Genomic DNA, 24,756 nt, shown 5'->3' with positions numbered 1-24,756 from the left:
TGAGTGAGGGAGAAGTGGAATTGATTCCTGTCACCAGGAAGGTCCCAAGGGTGTAACTAAACCTCTACGTGACTTCCAGGCTTTTGAAGAAACTTGGTTTGGTGGTTACTGTCCCCGACAGTAGGGCAGCCCTGCCCTCTGGTGGCCATCTAGTGCAATGCCATCTAGGAAATGCTTTGACCAAAAACGTAGGGAAAAAAATTTCATTCCAGGAGTTGCCTAACTCCATTATAGACAATGGGGAAGACATAAAATAAGGGAATAAGGACTAATCCCATCACCTTAATACCTTTGATGCTGCTGGAACCTCCAATCTTATGCCAATTTTATGCCCAGTTCATTCATTCAATCAAGCATGCAGAGTGCCCACCATGACCCAGGCACTGTTCTAGGCAATGGCTGTGAACAAACAAGTAAAAGAAACCGGTTACGTATTTGTGCCACTTACATCCTGGCTGTAATCAGTGTGTACCTTTTGTCTGATGCCATCACCTCTACCATCACTTATGTTGCCGCTCAGTCGCATCCAGCTCTTTGCGACCACAGGGACTGTAGCCCACCTGGCTCCTCTGGCCATGGGATTCTCCAGGCAAGTATACTGGAGTGGGTTGCCATGTCTTCTCCAAGGGATCTTCTCCACCCAGGGATCAAACCAGGTATTTTGCATTGCAGGCAGGTTCTTTACCGTCTGAGCCACCAGGGAAGCAGAACTAGGTAACAGGAATCTAACGAAAAGCTGTTAACTTTACTGAGGCACAAAAGAGAAGACTCGAATAAATGGAAAGACATGTTTGGTCTTGAACAAAAGCCAGTATTGTGAAAATGTGAAGTTTCCCTAGGCTTATCTGTACGTTTGCCACATACCTATGACATAATGTTCTGAATTATTACACTCACCCAACTCCTACGACCTTTCCCCCAAATCACATACCACGATGCGATTAAACCATTGTGTAATACATATTTCAGTGTCTGCCTGCAGTGCGGGAGACCCGGGTTCAATCCCTGGGTTGGGAAGATCCTTTGGAGACGGAAACGGCAGCCCACTCCAGCACTCTTGCCTGGAAAATTCCGTGGATGAAGGAGCCTGGTAGGCTACAGTCCATGGGGTCGCAAAGAGTCGGACACAACTGAGCAACTTCACTTACCCATCATATTGATAAAATAACACTAAAATTCATCTGGGAAAAAATATGAGTGAAGAATGACCAGCAAATTTCTAAAAAAAACCTAAGTAGGAAAAAAATACACGATAAAGCTGGGGTAAATAAACCAATTTGGCGCACATATAAGAATAGGTAGAAAGATCAGCAGAACAAAATAAAGAGTCAGAAATAGACTCACCTATAGGTAGACATTTAGAATATGATAAAGCTGGCATTACCTGATTAGGGGAATGGATTATTCAGTAAATAGTATTGGGAAAATGGCTAGCCATTTGGAAAACAATTAAATGCAGATCCATACCTTTCTCCTTCACATCGAATAAATTGCAGGTGGGTCAAAGATCTAAATGTAAAAATCGAACCATGAAAGCATAAGAAGAAGGCATGAATATATTTCTATTGTAATGGCAAAGCAGAAAAGCATGGTGCTAATTCCATAAACCGAGAAGGAAATGATTAATTAACTTGATTCTAAAAAGCATAAAACTCTTTCCTGGCAAAAATACAGAAAGTCGGACCATTGAAAAATTGGGAGAAATATTTACTACAATATGAAAGACAATGTTCCAATTTCCTTAACTGCAAAGAATGCTTGGAACTTAAAGATAAAGAAGCCAGTAGAAAGAACAGGCAAGGTGACTCAACAGAAAAGGAGATCCATGTGGGTAACAGATATGTGAAAAGCTCAGCCTAACTCATAATTTTAAAAATACAAATTAAAATAAGTTGCCAATTTTTACCTATAAAAGTGACAAAAATATGGGGATGTTGGTGAGGGTGAGGCAAAATCGCAGACTGTTGAAAAGGAAATGGGAAGCCATTCTGAGAGGCTCTGGACAACAGCTATCAGCTTTGAATCGCATGTCTCCATTAAGCCAGCAATTCCACTTGTAGGAATTGATTGCACTGCAGCATTATTTATAAGAGCAAATCGCTGGGAACAACAGGACAGCTGTCTTTGGACACAGCCGCAGGAAAAGAGCCCCGGCATGCACTCACAAGTGAAACACAAGGTGCAGAAGTCTGCACCGTATGTTCTATAAAGTTGCGCACATATACACATACACGCTTATATGCGATTACAAATGCGCACGCACTGAAAAGCAGCTACATGCTTTTAAAAAATCAGAAGTACATAGAAGAAACTGGTTGCCTCTGAGAAGCAGGTCTGGAGGTTGTGGATGAGGGAGAGAGGGTTCTGTCTTGGACGTTTTACCTTATATCCTCCTTTACTATTTGAATTTCTACCATAAGCATCCACATAGGTCAAGACCTAAAACTGGTGAATGCTGCTGTTTGTAAATTATACCCCAGTAAAGCTGACAGGGCTTCCCTGATGGCTCAGTGGTAGAGAATCTGCCTGCCAATGCAGGAGAGATGGTATATGGTTCAATTCCTGGGTTGGGAAGGTCCCCAGGAGAAGGAAATAGCAACTCAGTCCAGTATTCTTGCCTGGGAAATCTCAAGGGCAGAGGAGCCTGGTGGGCTACAGTCCATGGGGTTGCAAAGAGTCAGGCACAACCTAGCAACTAGAGAAAAACTGATAGAGAAAGTACAACATATTCGAACCACAGAGTATCTGTGCTTTGTAGTTTACCAAGCACTTTCCTTCCACTCACTTTGTGTAACCCTGACAATAGCCCCATTTCACAGATGGAGAAGCTGAAGTATCTATCTCTTGCCCGGATTCCACAGTTGCCAACAACCCTGGACCCACACTCAGAGATTGAGGCTCACAGGAGATGGATACAAGGGACACTTTCAGAGGCTGTGGGCTGGTCATGGTTGGGAAAATCCAATGTGCTCCCTCTTCGGCACCACTTGGTCCCTTCCTAACACCTGGGGGGACAGAAACAGTGACCACAGAGGCTCGTCCTGGATTCCTGCTGTGACACCTGCCATCTTGTTCTCTGGCCCCTGTAGAGATGCTGGCAGTCGGTTCAGCCCAGTGGGGCTCTCCAGGCCCGCCGGGGGAGGAGCGAGGGCACACAGAGTCTTCCCTCCTGCCCACCCCCAGTTCACATGAATTGCCTCAGTTTCTCTGTGTCAGGTATTGAGGCTCTCAGTCAGCTCCCTGCAAAGAAAGGCTTTCTGCCACTCATAGGGTGGCCAGATTTAAATAAAAGTACAAGACAGAATATTTGGAACACACATATACTAAATAGGGCATACTAAACAAGAAAAAAGTATCTGCTGCTTATCTACAATTCAAATTCAACTGTTTCTAATCTGGCCATCTTAACTGCCCCCTCAAATCGAATTAGATTAATAAAACCTTATATTAAATTAAGAATAAAAATGTAATAATAAAACACAATATAAAAATAAAGTGAAATTATATGATTATTTTTAATAATATAAAATAAAATATTAACATTTTAAGTGAAGTATAAAGTAAACAAATATTTGAATAATAAAACAAATTCATTAAGGTAAAATAATATGAAATAATACAGCCCCAGCAGGTGAAGGCTGGCCCCTGGCTCCCAGCAGGCTATGTGGCTAGTGGCCCCCACACTTGGGCCCACCTGCACCCCGAGCAGTGCCGGCTCACCCCAGAGGGTGGGGCAGGGCCCAGGCCCGCAGAAAGCTGGAGAAGGGCCACTGCCCAGGGCTCACCCTGCTGCGCCTCCTGGGCGGCGATCGCCCCAGAAAAGTGTGGGCCCTCCCCACCTGGCGCCCCTAGCCGAATCCCAGAGTTCTAGAAAGGAAAGGAGTGCCCTGAAGACCGAGCAAGTGCCCGCTCTATTTTGGGGGAAGTTGCAGGCCCCACCTAGCCTCTGCTGCTTTGTCTTGCTGGGGAGGAAGTCTTGGGTGTCACCCCACCCGGATTGGCGAGGTCCCGGGATGCCTGCCAAGGCCCCCGTGGGCGGTGACAGCTCCTCTCGCTGAACTTTGCTGCCCCTGCATTCTGCCACTCAAATCCCAGGTGACATTGTGTGGGTAGGAACAGGTGGGGCTGTCCTTGGTTCTTTCCTACAAATCTGAATGCTGAAAGGCACAGCAGAGAATTTTCACTTGCTTGGGAAAAAGCCAGTCTGTAGGTTGGAAAAGGCAATAATAAAGGTATCAAAACATTAATAAAATACAGTACAACCACAAAGCTCCAGCCTTCCTTAAGCCCAGTACTCCCACTTCCTGGGAATTTATTCTAATGAAGTAGTTCAAAAGAATTAGAAGTGCTATATGCACAGTAATGTTCATTACTGCACTATTGACAGTGCCTAAAATTTAGAAACAGGGACGCTGGAGGTCCAGGAGTTAGGACTCCAAACTTCTGGTGCAGGGGGCACGTGTTCCATTCCTTGTCAGGGGACTAAGATCTCACATGCTTCAAGGCACAGTCAAAAAAGAAAAAAAAAATAAAGAAGTTAAGATGTAGTAAGAAGAATGGTTAAATAAAGGATTTTACACCTTCACAATGAAATGCTGTGCAGCCAGGAGATGGTTATTGCCAGGGCTGCAGAAATGTTTACAATATCATCTTAGAGTAAAATGGTTTAACATGAAATGCTGCCTACTCATGGATTTCAGCTTCATGCAATTGTTTTCCTTTTAATTGACGTTTCATTTGGGTAATTGCAGATTCACATGCAGTTGTAAGAAATAATACAGAGAGCTGCCACTTTTACAGTCTCCCCCAGTAGTGACATTTTGCAAAATGGGGATATTGACAGTGATATAACCCGCTGGCCTCTTTCAGATTTCCCCAGTTTTATTTTACTCGCGTGTGTGTGTGTGTGTGTTCGCTACAATTTTAGCACATCAGAATGCTTTTTTAAAGGACGTGTGCATGTGTAGGGCTTCTCAGGTGGTGCTAGCAGTAAAGAACCCACCTGCCAATTCAGGAGACATAAGAGACGTGAGTCTGATCCCTGGGTCAGGAAGATCCCCTGGAGGAGGGCATAGGAACCCACTCCAGTATTCTTGCCTGGAGAATCCCATGGACAGAGGAGCCTAGCAGGCAACAGTCCATAGCGTTGCACAGAGTTGGACAGGACTGAAGCGACTTAGCTCACACGCATGTGTAGAACTGTGTGAAGGTGGTGGGATCTGAGAGATTTTCCTTTCACTGTTTCTCTTTCAGTGTTGCTATGTTATCAATGAAAAGAGGAGGGAGACCTGGACCAGGGCTGCAGGAGGCTGAGCTGCCCGCCCAGCCAGGCCCGGCCTAGCCCTGTGATCCTGGGCAAGTCAAGGAACATCCCTGGAGCTGCAGTTGCCAGCAGCCAAGTGGGGCGCAGTGCCCCAGCACTCGCTCTCTAACAGGGCTGCTGTGGGGTTGTTTTTGCCGGACTCGGGTAATGTCATCCAGGCCCCGAGGGCAGTCAGTCCACCAGCCCAGCCAGAAGATGAGTCCTGGGTTGGGGCATGGGAGATGGGCGGCTCCCATGGCCCAGCTGCTATGGAAACAACGAGAGATCTCACCACCTGGCAGGCGACACGCCCAAGAGCTTCCAGGACATCTGAGGCTGAAGAGGGCCTGACTGGAGAATCGAGAATCGGACCGTCAGCCTTAAAAGCAAACTCCCGTGGAGCAGCTGGAGGGAGCTGGGCCCTGATGGGAGAGGAGCTTGTGATATAGCGCCCACTGGCCTCCTCCAATGATGCACCTGAGAAAGTCGCCTGACCGGGGCTTTCTCCGCAGCGGGACCGCCATGGCTCCTCCCAGGCGTCTCCTTCCAGGTGTGCCCCGTGCAGCTTGTGCAAAAGGGCTCCCATAGCCGCTCCACCCGGGAGCGTTTCTGAAGATGTTTCAACCGGAGATGCTTTGTGTCTTAACTCCAGCTCCTGAAGCACCTGGCCTGTGACAGCTCCAGGCTCATGGTGCCTCAGACACATCCTGGTTTTCACTGTGGTTAGCCTTGCTGTCCCTTCAGCCCAGGACGCCCCACACCCCCAGCCTTCTCCTTCTGTGGACTCCTCCTACCGCCACCCAATCCTTTAAGGAGGGGTCAGCAAATATTTTCTGTAAAGGACCAGATAGTTAAGTATTTCACAATTCACATATGGTCTCTGTCACAGCTAGCCACAGAATGAACAGGGTGGTGATCCCATTGCATTTTATTTAGGAACATTTGTTACGGGTTGAATTGCATCCCCAAAAAGATAAGCTGAAGTCCTAACTCCCCAGTACCCGAGACTATGACCTTCTTTAGAAATAGGGTCTTTGCAGATATCAAATTATGATGAGATTATTAAGGAGGGCCCTAATCCTGCAGTATGACTAGACATCCTTATAAGAAGAGGGACAGGAATTTTGGCAGTCCAGTGGTTAAGAATCTGGTGATCCAGTAGTTAAGAATCCACCTTGCAATGCAAGGGACTTGGGTTGGATTCCTGGTTAGGGAACTAAGATCCCACGTGTTGCCAAGCAATTAAGCCTGCACACCACAACTACAGAGTCCCTGTGCCGCAACAGAGATGCCGCGTGCCACAGTGAAGACCCAATGCAGCCAAATAAATATTTTTTAGGAAAAAAAAGAGGGACATTTGGATACAGGCACACACAGAGAAGACCATCTGGAGACAGCGAAAAGATGGCCATGTGACGATGGAGTGACGCTGTCACAAGCTAGGGAGCACCCGGGGCTACCAGAAGTTCAAGAGGCCAGGAAGGATCCTCCTGCAGGCTTGAAAGTGTACCTGGCACTGCCAACACCTTGATTTTGGAGGGCTTCTACACCTCCAGAGCTGCGAGACAGTACGTTTCTATTGTTTTAAACTACCCAGTTTGTGGCAGTTTCTTACAGCCGCCCTAGGAAACTCACACAGTGCTGAAATTTGAATCTCATGTCACTGAATACTTCTTCTCTAGGTGTCATTGATCAAGCTAGGACACAAGGCAGCCTTGGGATGTGGCATGGATGCAAGTAGGCAGCTGAGGATCTGGGGCGAGGGCTCTCTGGCCTTTCGCCAGGACCTCTAAGGGAGCCAGCTATGCCCCATCCCCAAGCAAAGGCTTCAACATCACAAGAGGCTTCACCCCTCCCAGCTTATTGGATTAGCAGTGAGCTCCACTCCAAGCCGGGCAGTCAGATTCTGTCCCAGAAACCTGGTGTGGAGCGAGAGATGGGGTCGGCCAGGGCTGGCGCCCAGGTGGAAGATAAGGGAGACTGGGACACCGGCCCTTTAGCAGGTCCATGGCAGGGCAAGGGAAGGAAACGGATAAGCAGGAAGGGCCACAGGCAGTGTGCACACAGCCCCAGACAAGGAGCACTGGAGAGGGCTGCTGTCCAGGTGTCCCACCTTACTCTGGCTCTTGCCTGCTGATTCCAAGCCCCTCTTGATGTTAAGTAGATTAGGGGGCTTGAAGCCAAACCTTCGTGCAATAGGCTTACAGGGAAGGCAGAACAGACCAGCCCAAAGCAGGTCCTCAGAGCACCTTTCTCCACCTGAAGGGGTCCCACCTGCCTTCTCGGGCTGGGATGCCTTACTTCTGCCCAAAGAGGGCATCTGGGGTGACTTGGTTGTTTTTGTTTTTGTTTTAATTTTTATTTGTCCTGAATATTCACTGGAAGGACTGAAGCTGAAGCTCCAATCCTTTGGCGACCTGATGCAAACAACTGACTCACTGGAAAAGACCTTGATGCTGGGAAACATTGAAGGCAGAAGGAGAAGGGGACGACAGAGGCTGAGATGGCTGGATGGCATCACTGACTCAATGGACATGAGTTTGAGCAAGCTCTGGGAGTTGGTGATGGACAGGTAAGCCTGGCGTGCTGCAGTCCATGGGTCACAAAGAGTCAGACACGACTGAGTGATTCTGAACTGACAGTGCTGGGTCTTCGTTGCTCCTCAGGCTTTTCTCTCGTTGTGGCCAAAGGGGGCTAGTCTCTAGCTGTGGTGTGTGGGTTTCTCATTGCAGTGGCTTCTCTTGTTGTGGAGCAAGGGCTCTGGGGCACACAGGCTTCAGTAGTTGCAGCTGTTGGGCTCCAGAGCACAGGCTCAATAGTTGTGGCACACAGGCTTAGTTGCTCTGTGGCATGTGAGATCTTCCTGAGTCAGGGACCAAACCTGTGTCTCCTGCATTGGCAGGCAGATTCTTTAGCACTGAGCCACCAGGGAAGGCCCTGGAGCAACTTCTGAGAAGCAAGGATCCCCTAGAAAAAAGGGGGGGAGGTGGGATACCAGCAGTTTCACTTGTGGCAGCGTAGGTCAAACACTCATACCATAATGTTAGAACTCGTTGACTGAGTGTGCATACACGTATTCTGTTGAGCTGTCTCTCTGACTTTCATATCTTAATCCTCACAGCAGCCCGGGGAAGGAGGCCATCAGTTATTTCATGTTACAGATGAGGAAGTGGAGTCTTTGAAGGGGTCAAGCTGATTGTCACGCAGCTAGTAAAGAACTGGGATTCAAACTCTGGCCATTATGTCTTTTCTGCTTTGCTGCACTGCCTTCCTACCATTACTAAGATCCATATTCTTAGATTCGATTCCTCAAGCTGCTGTGGCCTTGGAAATGTGAACCAACCAGTTGCAGGATAGGGGTATCCCCGCTTCTATTCTACTTTTTCCAAAAGCTGGGCAGTCTCTCCGTGGTCTGAAGACAACCACCAATGAATATTTTTAATGAACCTCTCTTGCAGTCCCATCTCCCTGAGCAGACAGTGTGTTCTGTAACATGGGCCCTCTGCCTTCTTCACCCTTGAAACCATATGTCATGGCATCTGGTTGCTACTGTTTGGGTTTGACCAGCCCCTTTCAACTCCATGCCCTTCTGGAAGCAAGGGCTGCCTCCCCCTCCCCCATATCACTCTGATCTGGCCAATCAGGGTACCCAGCTTCCTTGGACAAAGTGATTTGACCCAGTAGTGAGTTGGTACAGGAGAAGGCAATGGCACCCAACTCCAGTACTCTTGGAGAATCCCATGGGCAGAGGAGCCTGGTTGGCTGCAGTCCATGGGGTCGCTAAGAGTTGGACACGACTGAGCAAATTCACTTTCACTTTTCACTTTCATGCATTGGAGAAGGAAATGGCAACCCACTCCAGTATTCTTGCCTGGAGAATCCCAGGGACAGGGGAGCCTGTTGGGCTGCTGTCTATGGGGTCGCACAGAGCCAGACACGACTGACACGATTTAGCAGCTTAGCAGCACAGGACTAAGCAGGGCCAATCAGAATATTTCCCTGAGCTAGATACAAGGCTATCAGGAGAGCTCCACCAGGGCCGTCAGCTGGCAGCATGTAAATACCGTGCTCTCATTGGCCTTCTTCCCCCAGTATAGAATCAGCCTGTTTATAGAAGGAGGCCAGAGGGAGCCAAAACAAAAGACAGAAGTGGAGCGAGGTTGAGAGATAAGGAAAGAGTGAGAAAGAGAGAGAGAACCAGTACTTGGAGGCAGGTCCTGAGATCCGTTCAATTCTGTGAATCAACACCGCATCCTTCCTAACTGAAAGGGTCTGTTTCCTTTTTGTTAAACACATGGTTCTATTATATGTCACCAGGATGAAGACAGTGTGATTCATCACGTAGGGTTCCAGGGGTGGAGGATGAGCTGATCAGAGAGTGTCTGTCATGGTGACAGCTGGCCATATCTTCCTGCTGGAGATGAGGACAGCCCCCATAGCACCACTCCACAGTGCCATCTGTCCATCCTCTGCCCTTGGACTAGACGGTACGTCCTACACTGCCAGACCCAGAGATCCGGAACACCTATTAGACCTTCCCAGTGCAGGCTCCAGCTGTATAGAAAGCTGGGCAGCAGTTTTGGGGGCCCTGCCTCTCTCATAGACCCTGTATCCATCCACACATTTCCCCCCACTCCCAACCCTTCACACCTATTCCAAGCTCTGCCAAGCCTCCTTCCCTCAGTCAGGCAGGACGCTGTGTTCCTTCTTGTGACCGAGCCCACCCCATGGCCACTGGCCGTTCCCGACCCCTTGAGTGGGCCTCCCTCCCTACCCAGGCCATCCTTAAGTTCCTAGATGCTCTCACTTCCATGTCCCTCCATCAGGGTTGCCTCTTCCCTAGGTTCACCCACAGGCTTGATACCTCCTCTTTCCTCTTTTCTCCTTTTCTCCTTTTTCACAGTGCCTAAAAGGCCTTTCCAGAAATTCAGATGAGAGAGGCCTAGCCAGCCCAGGAAGTGCTCCTCTCAAGCTCCCCGCCCCAAGAGACTAGTTCACGCAGCACTGGATGGGGGCCTGGTGTGCACAGCCCAGTCCCATGAGGGTGGGTAAGACCTCTTGAAGGTGGAGAGTGCCAGCTGCCTCAGTGGAAAACCTTCACAAAGGGCACACACATCGTGGTCCATCTTTATTTAAAAGACAAATATGTATATATGCAGACATACATTTAGAATTCAAGACTTGTTTAGAGTTTGTGTACGTAGATTTATACATAGACACAAACATTTACATATGTATATATAATAGAATATACACTATATACCAATAAAAGTCTAGAAGTAAATATACTAAAATGTCAATAACGTGGGAGTCTTAAAAATAAAAACTTTATTGAGGTATAATTTACATACAATAAACTGCAATGTATTTAAGAGCACAGTTAAATGAGTTTTGACAAAAATATACACCCATGTAACTACCACATAATATTTTCCCCTTTGTGCCTTTTTAAAATTTCTAATGTTTTTAATTCAGTGGCCAAGTATGACTTAAGTAATTGGATAAAAGCATTTCCAGAGAGGAAGAAAGAGAGAGACAGAGAGGCCCCGGGTCTCTGGCCCTGCGTTCCAGTGGAAGCCAGGCCTGAGATGGGGCAGGTTGACCGGGCTTTCGAGGACTCCCCACAGCCACTCTCGGAGGACCTACTCAAAGCAGAACATGAATCCATTTTGGGGGTGAATAAACCACAGCTCAGAGAGGTTGGTGATAAGGGATGGTCTTGAACCTGTCTCCATAGGCTTCACTCAACTAGTGGTGCGGAGCCCGACTGGACCTTCTCCAGGCGCATTCAGGGGTCCCTGCCTCCTCGGAGCAGCAGGGAATGAGACCAGCGGCCTGTCCAGACACAGCAGCCTCAAAGCCCAGCCCTCAAGGACAACAGCTCATGCCCCGCTGCACTAGCTACCAACGTGATTCGGGTGGGAGGTGGTGAAAGCTGACCCATATCAGGAGACCTGCTCCTCTGGGAACCTAGCGATACCTCATCCTCACTCAGAAAGGCTGAGCACCCTGCCAGCAGGGCCCACCTCCTGCCCTGGTCCCCAGGCAGGTAGACCGTGAGAGCGGTACCCTCTGGGCCCCTGCTCCCTTCCCCACGCACATCCAGGGAGAGGTCCCACCGTAGCTGAGTCCCCTTGGGCTGCACACCCAGGAGTCATCAAGGCCCCCGAGAAACCCAAGGACTAATATGGGGAATGTGTGCATGCTGAGCCGCTTCAGTCGTGTCCGACTCTGCAGCCCCATGGACCATAGCCCACCACGCTGTCCGTGGAGATTCTCCAGGCAAGAACACTGGAGTGGGTTGCCACGCCCTTCTCCAGGGGATCTTCCCAACCCAGCAATCAAATCCACCTCTCTTTTGTCTCCTGCATTGGCCGGTGGGTTCTTCACCATTAGTGACACCTGGGAAGCCTGTCTGCACAGAGTAGGAGCTATAAAATAGGAAATCTCTCACCGAGGTCCCCCTATGCCCAGGCTTCCAACTCCTGCATTTCCCTCATTCCAAAGAGACAGCCCCCTGGGGTGGTGGGTGCAGAAGGAGCCAGGACTAAGTAGAGAAGGTGAGGGGCTGCACACCCAGACCCTTGAAGAGGGAGCAGGGAGTTGCCACAGAGACCCTAGGGGACCAGTCCAACACAGATGAGAGGCTAGGTGGGAACAGGTAATCCCTCGGGCTGCAACCTGCAGCCTAGAAGTATGCAGACAGTTTTTGAAATTCAGACACTGCCACTGTGTGCCCAGTGATCATGACCAAGTATGTATCCCACGTGTAAAATGGGATAATAGTACCTGGCACAGAGGTTGTGAAGATGTTAACACAGAATGATTTCTGGTACATATTAAGCGCTCATTAAGTAATAACAATGATTATAATAACTAGAAAGAGATAATGTGCCAGACCTGGTCTGGGCTGTGGGGATCCTGCCAAAACAGGGAAAAGGCTCTGCTCTCGTAGGGAAGATAGGTAAGTGCTGTGCTGTGCTTACTCAGTCAACTCCTTGCAACCCCATGAACTGTAGCCTGCCAGGCTCCTCTGTCCATGGGGCTTCCCAGGCAAGAATACTGGAGTGGATTGGCATTTCCTTCTCCAGGGGATCTTCCAAACCCAGGTCTCCTACATTGCAGGTGGATTCTTTACCATCTGAGCCACCAGGCACACAACTGATGGGGCTTTTTTGAGGGTTTGATTTTTTATGAGATTATTCTGTGTACTGAATGCGCTAGCAGGGACAGGAAGACAAAAAGATGGGGAGAGAGACCAGTTAGGGGACAGATGATGGGGACTTGGGCTAAAGCAGCAGAAGCAGGGTGGGCAAGGATGGCTGAATGAAGGATACATTTAGAGGTGAGGACTGTTAGAACAAGCTGGTGAACCAGATATAGGAAATGACAGAAAGGGAGGAATCAAGGATGGAGCCCCAGGGTTCTGATGCCAGTGAAGGGGCTTCCCAGTAGCTACATACTATCAGGTATTTCACTCTCTGTAGGGTGATAGGAGGGCTTCCCTGGTGGCTCAGTGGTAGGGAACCTGCCTGCCAATGCAGGAGACTCTGGTTTGATCCCTGGGTTAGGAGGATTACCTGGAGGAGGATTCCCTGGAGGAGTAAATGGCAACCCACTGCAGTATTCTTGCCTGGAAAATTCCATGGAGAGAGGAGCCTGGCAAGCTACTGTTCATGGGGGTCACAAAGAGTTGGACACAACTGAGTGACTTAGCACACACACACAAGCACCAGTTACTGACACATAGAAGCTAGGAGCCGGTTGAGAGGAGACGAAGAACTCGGGTTTTCAGGTCACATTTAAGGTGCCTGTGTAATCTCCAAGTGTGGAGGCCAGCTGGATATATAATCACAGCTGGATATTTGAACCTGGGCCTCCAAGGGAAGCTGGGGTGGAGGAGGATGTGGGAGTCACAGACCCTCCACATGCTGAGGACAGGAAGAGGAAGGGACCCAGGGGCGTAGGAACATGCAGAGTGTGATGTCAGCAACCCAGGGAGGAGGGGAGTCCCCTGGTCCAGCTCTTGAGAGGTCATGGGATGGGGGTGATGGCCCTGCTGGGGGAGGGGGTAGGGGAACAGGAAGTGAGCAAACACAGCCGGTGAGGGTTGGGAGTGCCTTCAAGTTTTGCTGTAAAGTGGAGCAGAGAAACAGGGTATCTGAGTGGGGATCAGCACAGCCCCCTCTCGAAACAGGCGAGAGGGGTGGTTAGGGGAGGAAGGACAGGGAGGTAACGGAAGTCCCCACACTGGGCCAGGCAGGACCTCGGTGATGGAGTAAGCTCATGTTGCTGTTACACAAGCCGAGTCAGGGTCAGACAAGGGATGGACAGGTGGGTATATTTCTGTATGCTGGCATTTTTCCTTCCTCCAGTGACGCAGGGGGGAGGGGAGCTGCAGGGTTTGAGACCCATCAGGACCTCAGGGCCAAAGGCTCCGAGTCTCCTCCCTTTACACAAGGGTACCACCAGAGGCCACATGCTTGACCACAAATCAAAGCTCAAGTTTCCAGTGAGAAGGACCCAGGCTCAAGAAGGCTGGCTGACCTGCCCGAGGCCACACAGGATCCAGACAAGCGCATTCTAAATGATGCTCTTTCTTCTAACACAGTTCAGTGTACCTGGGACTTTGGGGTTGAACAGAGAGAGCTTGGCAGGGCTGCTTTTCGACATTTGAACCCAACTCTGGAAATTGCTGTTTGAGTTGTTCACCCTTCAGAGGCTGTCATCCCCAAGCCTCCAGCCTTCCAGCCTGGCCGCAGCCCCTCCTAGGATCCCAGCTGAGGGCAGGGAAAGGTATCATTGAGGTGAGTGGGCCGTGGCCTTTTAAACTGTGAAAAGTGAAAGTGGCTCAGTCGTGTCTGACTCTTTGAGACCCCATGATCTGTCCATGGAATTCTCTGGGCAAGAATAGTGGAGCGGGTTGCCATCCCCTTCTCCAGAGGACCATCCTGACCCAGGGACGGAGCCAGGGTCTCCCTGCACTGCAGGCACACTCTTTACCATCTGAGCTACCAGGAAAGCCCATTTTAAAGTGTGCTGGAGCTAAAGAGAAAGGGAGCTTTGGGGTGATACCAGGGGACTCTCCAAAGGGAGCCTCATCCTCCTTGGATGTGACTTCCCTGTGCCCCCACCTCTAACATACACTTTCTTCCCCCCACTGCAGCCTCACCCCCAAAACCAGCACCCCCCAGGAATGACACCCACTGCCCAAGCCTGCCCCTCTGGCCCTGCTATGTATGGCTTTGGCTCCGCCAACCAGCCAGCTCCCAGCCAGCCTCTTCTCTCCTCCCTCCTCTAATTCCACTCCAGACCCAAGCTAACCAGGGAAGGATCTCTTCAACCAACAAGCCTGGACCTGGTGGATGTGGCACCTTCTCCCCACCCAGGGCAGCCTGCCCTCGCCCGAGCAGTCGACCCCCATCTACCTTGATTCCTGCCCAACCCTGACCTTTCCCAATCACTCCCAACCCCTCTATCATCAAATAACTTCACAGGATAGTTTCTAGTAATGAAATGGCCCCAGCAGCTCCCTCCCATAAGCTCTGGCCAGACCTCCCACCCCCCAGCTGATGACACTGGGGTGTTCAGCCTTGGCTTACAGAGCAGGAAGGCACCAAAAACACCCTCCCATTTCTCCTTAGCTTTGGAGCTAGACTCTCAGTGTCTACCAGGCTTCCTCCAGGCCTGCACTCCAAATGAGCTCACTTGCAAAATTTAGTGACCAAATAGTATTGCTCCCGTCTCTGGCTTGTAGCTGTAGATCTCCAGCTTCTCTCTCACACAGAGTCTTGAGTCTTTCTCACTGAGATGAACACATTTTGGAGTTTGTCCAACAAAAGACTACATTTGTTTCTTTCTGAACTCAGAGTTGAGGATTGGGTGGACATCAGGCAAACGTGTCAGGATCCAACAACCACATTCGTCTACTTTGCCTCAGAAAGTTTCATTTCTGGGAATGTATCTTAAAAGAAAAAAAAAAAAACAAAATATAGGGGGGGAAAGCCAACATATAAAGATATTTATTGCAGCTCTATTTATAGCTAAAATAAAATGCATATATATATATATATATATATATAAACAAACATCCAACAAGAAAATGCCATGCAGCCATTTTTTAAAAAAGAATTCTACATCAACACTGAAAAATACGAGAAAAAAGTAGAAGTTAAATACACATTTACAATTTTGTAAAGAAAATAAAAAGTGCCCACGGTGGGGTGGGGGGATGGGGTGGGGAAGCCTGTTTTTTTCTTTTTCTCAAAATTTCCCCTTATCATTTCTTTCAAAGCTGCCAGCAAAGTGGTGCCATCCTAAACCTCCCCCAAAATCTAATGTAGGAAAGAAACCTTGAATAGCCCTCCCTTAAGAGAAGAAACTGTTGGCTGGATCTGCTTGGCGCTTAGGATGGAAGTGCAGCATGACATGGAGGTCTTAGGGAGGAGATGTGATGGGAAAAGCCCAATTCTTCTGTCTGTTCAGAACAGTCTCTTAGATGGAAGGACAGGGAACTAGTGACCATCAGGCAAAGAATCACGAGGACAAAGGGGATGTCGTGTGTGGACAGGCTCTTCCAACCACAAGGCACTGTCTACTAGCAAGACAGTGCCAAGGAGGGACGGGTCAGCCAGAAGAACCCAGACTTGGGAGTCTCGGGGAAGCCCAGCATGAGCCCCAGGGGCTGTTCAGCACCTCTTGATCAACCAGGGTTTTGCTGTCCTCAGGGCAGCCCTAGTACTGCTGGCCAGGAGTGAAACAGGATCTCCCTATGCTGAGCTGAAACAGGCTCACCTCTGCCCACAGGCCCCTCTTCCACCTGCCACATAGAACGACCCAGAATCACCCACCCCTGGGGTTCGCCCTGTCACTGTCCGCACTTATCCCTCATGTCTCCCTTTTTCAGGCCAAACGCCTGTGTCTCGCAGGGTCCATTGCCCAGTCCAGACTGTCCGCCACACTGCTGCTCTCTTCTGGATGCCCCTGTGTTTTGGGAAAAAAAACCCAGAGGGGAACAGTGCCCATGACCAAAGCCCTGTGACCCCTCTGATGATCGTCTTCCCGGCTCAGCCTTGGACAGAATTTGCTTTTCTAGCAACTACACCTCACTAACTGATCTTTGACCTTCCAGTCAATCAAACCACCCTTTTTTTCATCTGGTTTACAATCCTTATCCAATGTTCATGCAGGTGGTGTTTTAAAGGGAGGAACTGCATTGTCTAAACCCAATGCTAGGACCTCCCGACTGGGTCACTTAAACCTCTCTGGGGAAGGCTGAGAACAGTCATGTCAGGGGGAAGGAGACGCAAGACAAAAGGACATTATTACGGTGCTTTTTCCGTTTTTCTTTTTGCACAAAAACAGTCCATTTATTCAAGTGTTCTCCAGCACAAGTACATTAGAAAGGAGCTTTATTATATTCTTCTGGGCACAAAAAAAAAAATGTGATGAAGGCGGAATTGACAGACTTTCTACATCTGCTGTACGCACTGACCTCTTTATAATTATTTCATAACAGCTATGTCACGAGCATCACTTACACAGAGATACAACAGGACATGGGGGCGTGGTGGTGGGGACCCACGCAGGGCCTTCTCACACCCCCTCCCCGATGTCCCAGAACCAGACTGTGAAATGTACATTATTATTGTCAATAAATAGAGAAGCAACCCTAAAAAAAAAAAAAAATACAGTGGTGAAAGGATGCTGGAACCAGGAAGAAAAAAAAACAACAACAACAACAAAGAGTCAGAAGAGGAACTGAAGAAAAAGGAAAGAGGGCCGGGAAGGGAAGGGTCGGGGAGTAAGTCCTGCATTTAGCTGCGTGGAATGTGCAGTCAAAGTGTTCTCCCGCCGGGGTCAAAGCGAAATCGTCTGTAACAGTAAAAGTTATTACCAAATCAGCTACGGAGTTTATTCTTCAGTATGAATACATGATTTCCCACAAATAAGTAAGCACCCGCTACTTCAATGCCTCAGCTAAAACACATGAAATCGCTCATTTAGTTTTCAAGTACAAAGTTAAAATGCCTTTTTAATAATAATATATCAGAGTAAAATAATAGTCTCTTTTAAACTCCACTACAAGAAAACAAAACAAACAGTCATTGTCCAGACAGCAGACTTAATTTAACAATATATATTTTTAATAAAATGTTTTAGCACCTTGTTGAGTCACCTCCTCCCTCTGCGTATTCTAAGGAATTTCGGTATTTTTGCGGTTGGTTGGATTCTAGGGCTGTGCTACCAAATCAGTCTGTGAAGTGAAATGGGACTCAGGTGATGCTTTCGGATCCCTGCTCATGTTCTCGGGCCCAGGGCTGGAGGCCATGAGACTGGAGGTTGAGAAAGCCACCCTCCCATGCCCCTCGGGGGAGTATTCCAGTTAGGGGAGTTACAGGAGTCTGGGGGCTTCCGCCAGGGCGATTTCCGCCAGTCATGACCAGCCAAGGACCTTCCATCCTTGTCCTCACTGCTTCTGACCTGCTTGTCTGTCCCTCTCCCCTGGACTCCACTGTCGAGGGCCAGCGGTGAACAGGTGGTGGCCAACCAAAGGCCCGCTCAGCTGGGTCTCTGGAACACACAGTGCAAGAGGGGCTGACCTCACATCCTAAAGACCCCAGCCTTCCTTTACCAAAATGTAAAGATCCAAGAGCTTCTGCTAGAACAGTGGAGTCCATCCTTGATATAATCCTATCCTCTTTCCTCTTAGATCCTCCAAACACTTGTGGTTAATCCTTGCCCCAGCAGGGAACAGCCGGGTGGGGGAGGGGGGGGGATTCCAGCTCCACGCCATCCCTCCAAAGGTGGAGGAAAAGAGAGCTGGACAACTCCAGTGTCATCTCTGACCACAAGCGCTGGAAGCGTCCAGACTAGACCCTGCCTGATGACAAATTCAGATTCCTCATTGCCCAGGATCAAAACAGGGCCTGGCTAGAAACCCAGTTCTCACCAGCATCTGGGCTCTGCTAACCACAAGTAACAACCAGCTCTCGTCAGATCTGATCGCGGTGCCAGGCAGGTCCCATGGCCCTAACCCTGCAAGTTCCCTGAAAATGACACCTCTTAAAGACACCCTTGCCACAGCATCTCTGCACCAGGCAGGACAACAGGAATTCAAAACTGCCTCCGAGACCCACTTTATATATAACTTATGTCATCCGTGAGATGAAGACTAAGACTACTCCCTGGATGGCAATGCTGAAAGAATCCTTTCCTTGTTCCTGTTGTACACCATCCTGTGCTGGAGATGGTGGGCTATTCCCATCGAGGTTTCCCCAGAATTGCCAATTGCTCGGGAAGTAGGGGGAGACTAGTTCAATGTCCACTAGCCTTCCTTCCTGCTGGGTCGGCCTCTCCCAATCCGCATCGTACAAACTCATTAAAAACCCACACAGGCACCTTCGCCAGCCAACCTGTCCCAGGCCCATCTCAAAAGCAAAGTGGCCCCCTATACTCTTTTGGGAAGTATTTCTAGAATGTTCAACAGCAGGAAGATCCTGAGGTCTAAGAAAGAAAAACAGACAGTGGCACACCTGGGTGGCTGTCCTCTGACTACAAGACCCCACCAGCCTTCACCCCCGGCTCCCCAGCCTACGTGCTTCGGCTGGTCCCCAGGGAAGGGGGTCAGCACCAACCAGCTCGAGGCCCCCAGAGTACAGCAGCTTATGGCCGAGGACCAGCTTCCTCCTTGGGCAGGCAACCCCCAGCTCTGTGACCTCGGCCAGTTCCCCCAGCCCAGAGCCACGGATCTCTTTGGCACCACACTCCACTTGGCACCTGCAGTAAGTAGGGGGTACCACCCTAAGTCCCTGGAAACCCCCATTTCCAGGAATTTGTAAATGAGCCTGCTCAAGAGAAACAAAACTCCACCAAGAACATGCTCCAGAATTTTCCAAAGGCCTTCCTGGTTTCTCCCACTGCACTGCCTCTACCAATGATCCCCCACCTTAATCCACGCACAACCTTGACCAGGCCTGTCCAAGCACAACTCTCCTTTAGAAGGTATACCCAGAGGCACCCCAGGGGTTGGAAGGAGATTGTGAAGAGCACCCCAGCCTGGCCAAGTTGGCACATTCCCAAGGTCCCCTTGGGACTTGCCAAGTTCTACTGTGGGACCAAGCCCCCGGGTGTGGCTGGAAGAAAAGCTGGCAATTGTTAATGCTCATCCCTGCAAGGGGGCCTCTGGCCAAGTCAGGTTGCCAGACCAGAAGAAAAAAGGATCAGCCACAACAAGCAAGCTGGCTGGCCCACGCTGACCCCTCAAGGCTTGCCACAACCTTGGCTACCAAGTTTCTTCCCCATGCAAGCTCCCTGGATGGAACTTGGGCCACTGGGAAAAGCAAACTCCTGCACACAGACACATAGCCTAGCAGAGCAGAAGGTCCGCAGAGGAAGAGACAGTCCTGACACGGGCTGGGAAGACCTTAGCATCGGCCGCCACCAGGGGAGGGAGCACCTTGGACTGTCTGCGCAGCCCTCCTCCCCCGCCCTCCAGAGTTGTGCTGGTGGGCTCCGGGCCGGGAAGATGGAACCTGGCTGGAGGAGGGGGTCAGGGTGAGCACCACAGTTGGGTACAGACTCCAATGAGGGAGGGGCAGAGGGAACACCCCCCCCCCACCAGCTGCTCCAGCCCCCGGGGAGCCCACCGTCACCACCTGCCATCACGACATGGAGCTGGCAGGAAGCAACTGGGTATGATCTTAAAAACCAATCTGATAAGGAAATGAGTAGCTTGGGGTGTGAGACTAAGCACCCCCTAAAAGGAGTGGGAGACCATGGCCACCAGCTGTGAGCTTACTCCTGAGCAATGAGCAGGGATTCAAAGCTTGGTTAATTTTTTTTTTTAACAAATTACTAATTTGCTTTATTCCAAAGATGAGGTTTGCTGTCCCATTTCTTTCCAATGGAAGCCCCCTGGCCAAGACAGCCCTGGACGTCAGATTCATTTTGGACGGGGGAGAATAGGTAGGGGGAGCTGAGGGCTGACTTGACTGGTGCCTAGGGTTGCAGGTCAGTGTCACAGGTTGCTAACAGAAGAATCTTTTGACATCACCAGGGGCAAAAGAGATAGAACGCTACCTGCTAGAGGAGAGCACCTGCTAAAAGAAAACCTCCTCCTTTTCCTGTCTTCAGCACCTAGCAACTTCTGGGATTGACAGTCTACCTGCAAACAGGGCAACAGAGGTAAAGAGCTGCAGGGCCGACTCCGCAAAGTCCTGAATCCTGGGGAGAAGAGCACTGGGAGCTCCCTGGCTGTGTGTGTGTGTGTGTGTGTGTGTGTGCACGTGCATTTGTTATGCATCGGTATAGAAACATGTTCCTGTGTGTGCGTGTGGGACTGATTGATTGGTGTGGGGCTTGTCTGCAGTGGGGCCCGAGACTCAGCCTTCTAAGCCTCCTTCCCCCACTCCCCACGACATAATATTTCTTATACATGACCCTATCTATGTATTTATATAGCGCCTATCACCATAGGCCCTATCTTTCTAGGGATGCGAACATGGGACCATGTGCTTGACAGCACACCTCCCAGCCCTGCCAGTCCCAGGAGGTGCCATTCCCCCCTCCCATTATAAAATATATATCTCTATATGCCACATATCTACACCCCATCTATTCAGGCAGGCGTCTGCCCGTTGGGCCCTCACCCTGGAGCCACCCACGCCATCCCTGCCTACCGCCAACGCCAGGCCGCCTGCCTCGGTGGGAAGCGGAACCAAGTGTCGTGCACTTGGGGCTCCAGGTGCTGCCGACTCGAGGTAAGAGCACAGCTTTCATCAGACCAAGTACTAGAAAAAAAATACACACCACTCCGATCACACACGCGAGGAGAGAGGGGCCTGGTCCTCCCTCCAGCCCTGACACACGTGACTCGAGAGGAGGGAAGCAGAAGAGAAGAGGGATACGCCCGGAAGGCCGGCCTCAGGGACACCCTCCCTGGCCGCTCAGCTGTTGCCCACCACGCCTGGTGGCCCACCTGGCCCGAGGGGTGGGGAGCCAGGGCACCAGGGCCACCACTAACTTCGAAGCACCCTGCTCCCCGCACCTTGGTTTGAAACCTAAAGGGAGGGGGGGTTGGGTTTTTGTTTTCTTAAAAGAAAATCTGAAAACAAACATAATTATAACCAGAACCATAAGAATAATTATAACAAAAGGTGTCATCAGCCTCCCAGTATAAAACTGCAGCCTTTGGAGATGACCAAAAACATCACATTCCAGGGGCTGGAAGCCGCCTTGTGCACAGAGGGTGGATGGCGGGGGCCTCATAAAAGAACACACAAAAAGCGACTTAGACAGGAGAGCACCAGTACGTTTTGTATGTTTTTTTATTTGCTCCAGGTGGGGTCTGAATTGTCACTTGCCCACACTCTGGATTTTTTTTCTGATCCCACCGCAAGGAGCCCTCAAATCGGCTAATGTGAGAAATTGGGAATGAAGACCCCTCATCCTGCCATCTTGCCGAGGGAGTCTCCTTTTCAAAAAAAATCAAAAGGTTATTGCGTGAGCCTGGATGGATCCCACTCTCAGCTTTCCACGGTCCCAACCACCGAATCTCACCCCCCTTTTTTGGCAGGGAGAAGCGGGAGAACGCTGTTCCCAAATTCTCCTTCACACCTTGTTAAACACCAAGGGGAAATCAAACACCCCACCACGGAAACGATTCACCTCCAAGCTGTCTCCCTTTCTCCATCCTTGGTTAAAACCCTTTGCACATAAGGCAACGTGGAAGCTGATGTTTTTACTCATCTCGCTGTTGTAAAGCACCATTATGAAGTCGGGTTGTACAGTAGTTAACAGTACCTTTTATATATATATCTCATTTCTATCATATATATATAAACTGTAAACAAGAGGTAACAGCGGCTTCTAGAAACTGATTTTCTTCAAGGTTTCCTGTGTGGTAGGCACCTGAATACTGTATAAAAGGGTCTTGTGTGGTGTTCTCGTCTCTCTGCTGCTAGTTGGGTTGTGATCTGCATGACCAGGAATGGTGCTGGCAAGACAGCTCAGTGGCTGGGAGGGGCCTCTGCCTCCTGAGTGTCTGTTTTCTGTCCCCTGCTTGTGCTCCTATCTGATCAGGCTAGAGACAACAACAAAAAAAAAGATATATAGTAAAAAAAAAAAAAAATTCCAATATATAGATTTCTATAGAATTTCCTTTTTTTCCTTCTCTCCCATCTTTCCTCTGCAAGGTATGGTTACTATTTTTTGTTACTGATTTTTTTTTTTTTTTTTTGCTGCAATAAACCCTCTTGTTTCAGTCACAGCAAGAAACAAAAACCCAAACAAACAGAAAACCCCTCTGAAAAGAGTAGAAAACAAAGGTTTGACCAGAAAAAAAGGGGGTGGGGGTAGGGAGGGAGCTTGGTTTTGTTTTTAAATAGGACTGAAGATTAACATCGAAAAATCAGGAGATGATGTCCAACCCTTTTTGCAAGGCAAAGCCCTCCGGAATTTCCGCCTCTGTGGGGTTTGTTTGTTTTGTTTTAAATTCCTTTTTCTCTTCTGGGTGCTGATACTTCTCTCCATCCTCACGTTGTTGGTGTTTTGTTGTGTTTTGTGTTTTTTGTTTGTCTGTTTAACCTTGTGTCACTACCTCGATTTGCCCTCACGTCCCTTACACACAAGCAAAATATTCCTTCAGCGGAGCGAAGAGGTGGCGGATGACCGGCACGCTCCACGACCGGCCCAGCAGTCTCTGCCTCGCCAAGCGGCTCATGTTGGAGACGTCGGTATAGTGGACAGGGAAGCCAAACACCCTGGGGAGAAAAGGCAGAGAGGGGTAGGGGTCAGCGCCGGCCTGGGGCGATCCTGTGTCTGTGATAACCAATTCAAGTCTCAGGCGCCTGGCTACTTTCTGTGGGTCCAAAGGCAAGTTAAGGTGATGACTGTTGAGAGATTTACCACACAGTAGAAACAAACGTGTGTGTGCTCAGTTGTGTCTGACTCTGCAAATCCCATGGACTATATAGCTCACCAGACTCCTCTGTCTATGGGATTTCACAGGCAAGAATACCAGAGTGGGTGGCCATTTCCTCCTTCAGGGGATCAACCCAACTCAGGGATCAAACCTGCATCACCCGCTTGTTTCCTGCATTGGCAGGTGGACTCTTTACCGCTGACCCACACAGGAAGCCCAGAAACAAAGTCAGTGTTTGTGAAAAACACATCCAGGACACGCTTCACCTGAGACTGAGACCCACAGTGGGCATCTCAAGTCTGTAATAAACACACACCCCTGTGTCTTCCCAACCCCACCCCTGGATGAGGGAAAACTCTGCAAGGCTCCCAACTCATGCCTGATGCCAGGAGCTTCTGCTTGCTCTGGTTGTGTGTTATATGTCTCTTTGTTTGGCTAAATCGCAGTTACCCCAAGAATGAGGACTCAAGTCCAGTCTGCACAAATGAGGGCACTGAGGCTGTAAGGCCCATTTGCTCCCATGCTGTCTTGGTCTACAAAGAACCTAACATGAGCGGCGTGGAGCAGGGAAGCTTCTGCAGCTGCAGTGTCTCCTTGGAGGTGAGCAGGACTGCTGGGAGCCAAGGCACCAGGGACAGATTCCTAGATGCCCCCTAGTTTAGCCCAGCCTCACAATCCAGAGTCTTCCCCAGGCACCAGCCATGTTGGGAAATGCCTGGGAAAATAAACCCACCGCTCACACGATGTCTGCAGGGGATCTGAGCCTGGCACAGAGGCCGGGATCCCACCCCCCACCAGCACAAAGAGTGGGTACCTTTCCATTTCAGTGCACCATAAGATGTCCTCTTTCTCATTCATGAAGACGGGGAAATGCTGGTCTTTGCCCTGCTTTATGGAGTTCGACCTAGTAGTAATGGTCCTCACTTTGCTGAACTAGAAGATGGGAGAGGAAACGGGAGATGAGCACTCATCCGCAGCTGACAGCGACTGCCACGTCCAAAGCCTACAAGGCCTGCTCCATCCAGGGGCCAGGGTTTCCCTGCTCTTCCTCCTACACAGAGGGCACCCAGCCGTCCTCACTCCAATCCTGCTGGCCAAGGACTAGAGAGACAGCAGCTTGAGTCACCATCCTTCCCAAGTCTTCTAAGAACTGTTTTTCTTCCCAGGAGTAATGATTTACAGGCAAAAGGATGCCAAATTACCCAGGGGTGCAAAGACACCCCTGGGGTGCGAGCAGTCCCAGGAGATTTCTCCAGAGAGAAATGGAACTGCCACATCATAGGAGAATCTCCTCTGAAGGCTCATGCAATGATGATCCTGGCCTGGTAATTCAAAAGCCCAGGAATCTTGGCCAAGACTCCTTAGTGTCTGCCTCCCATGGGACCAGCGGGGCGATGCTCAGCAAGCAACGGTTGCAAGCAGCAAGGATTCCAACCTCTTCCCCTGCCCTCAGGCTTTCCTCTGGACCCTCCCCCTCTGGCCAACTGCAACCCCGAGTTGCATCCTCCGCAGGCAGCACGCAGCCCTGGTG

The 24,756-nt window shown here is 49.8% G+C and overlaps 1 protein-coding gene across 10 annotated transcripts in view; it reads right to left on the bottom strand.

Annotated features, from left to right (window-relative positions):
- The window catches only part of DNMT3A (DNA methyltransferase 3 alpha), a 104,354-nt gene continuing 96,233 nt past the window's right edge, over positions 16,636–24,756 (bottom strand). For 7 of the 10 annotated variants that reach the window (XM_018055548.1, XM_018055549.1, XM_018055547.1 and 4 more), the window contains 2 exons: positions 24,040–24,158; positions 16,636–23,064 (listed from right to left, as the gene is read on the bottom strand). In XM_018055548.1, coding sequence (XP_017911037.1) covers positions 22,923–23,064; positions 24,040–24,158 — 261 coding nt within the window. In that variant the 3' untranslated portion in view covers positions 16,636–22,922. The remainder of the gene's footprint in view (positions 23,065–24,039; positions 24,159–24,756) is intronic. The other 3 variants (XR_001918835.1, XR_001918834.1, XR_001918836.1) reach the window with 3 other exon arrangements.

Source organism: Capra hircus, chromosome 11 (genome assembly GCF_001704415.2).
Source record: "Capra hircus breed San Clemente chromosome 11, ASM170441v1, whole genome shotgun sequence".
In the NCBI taxonomy this organism is placed as follows: Eukaryota; Metazoa; Chordata; class Mammalia; order Artiodactyla; family Bovidae; genus Capra; species Capra hircus.
This window is presented reverse-complemented; position numbering and strand designations above follow the sequence as displayed.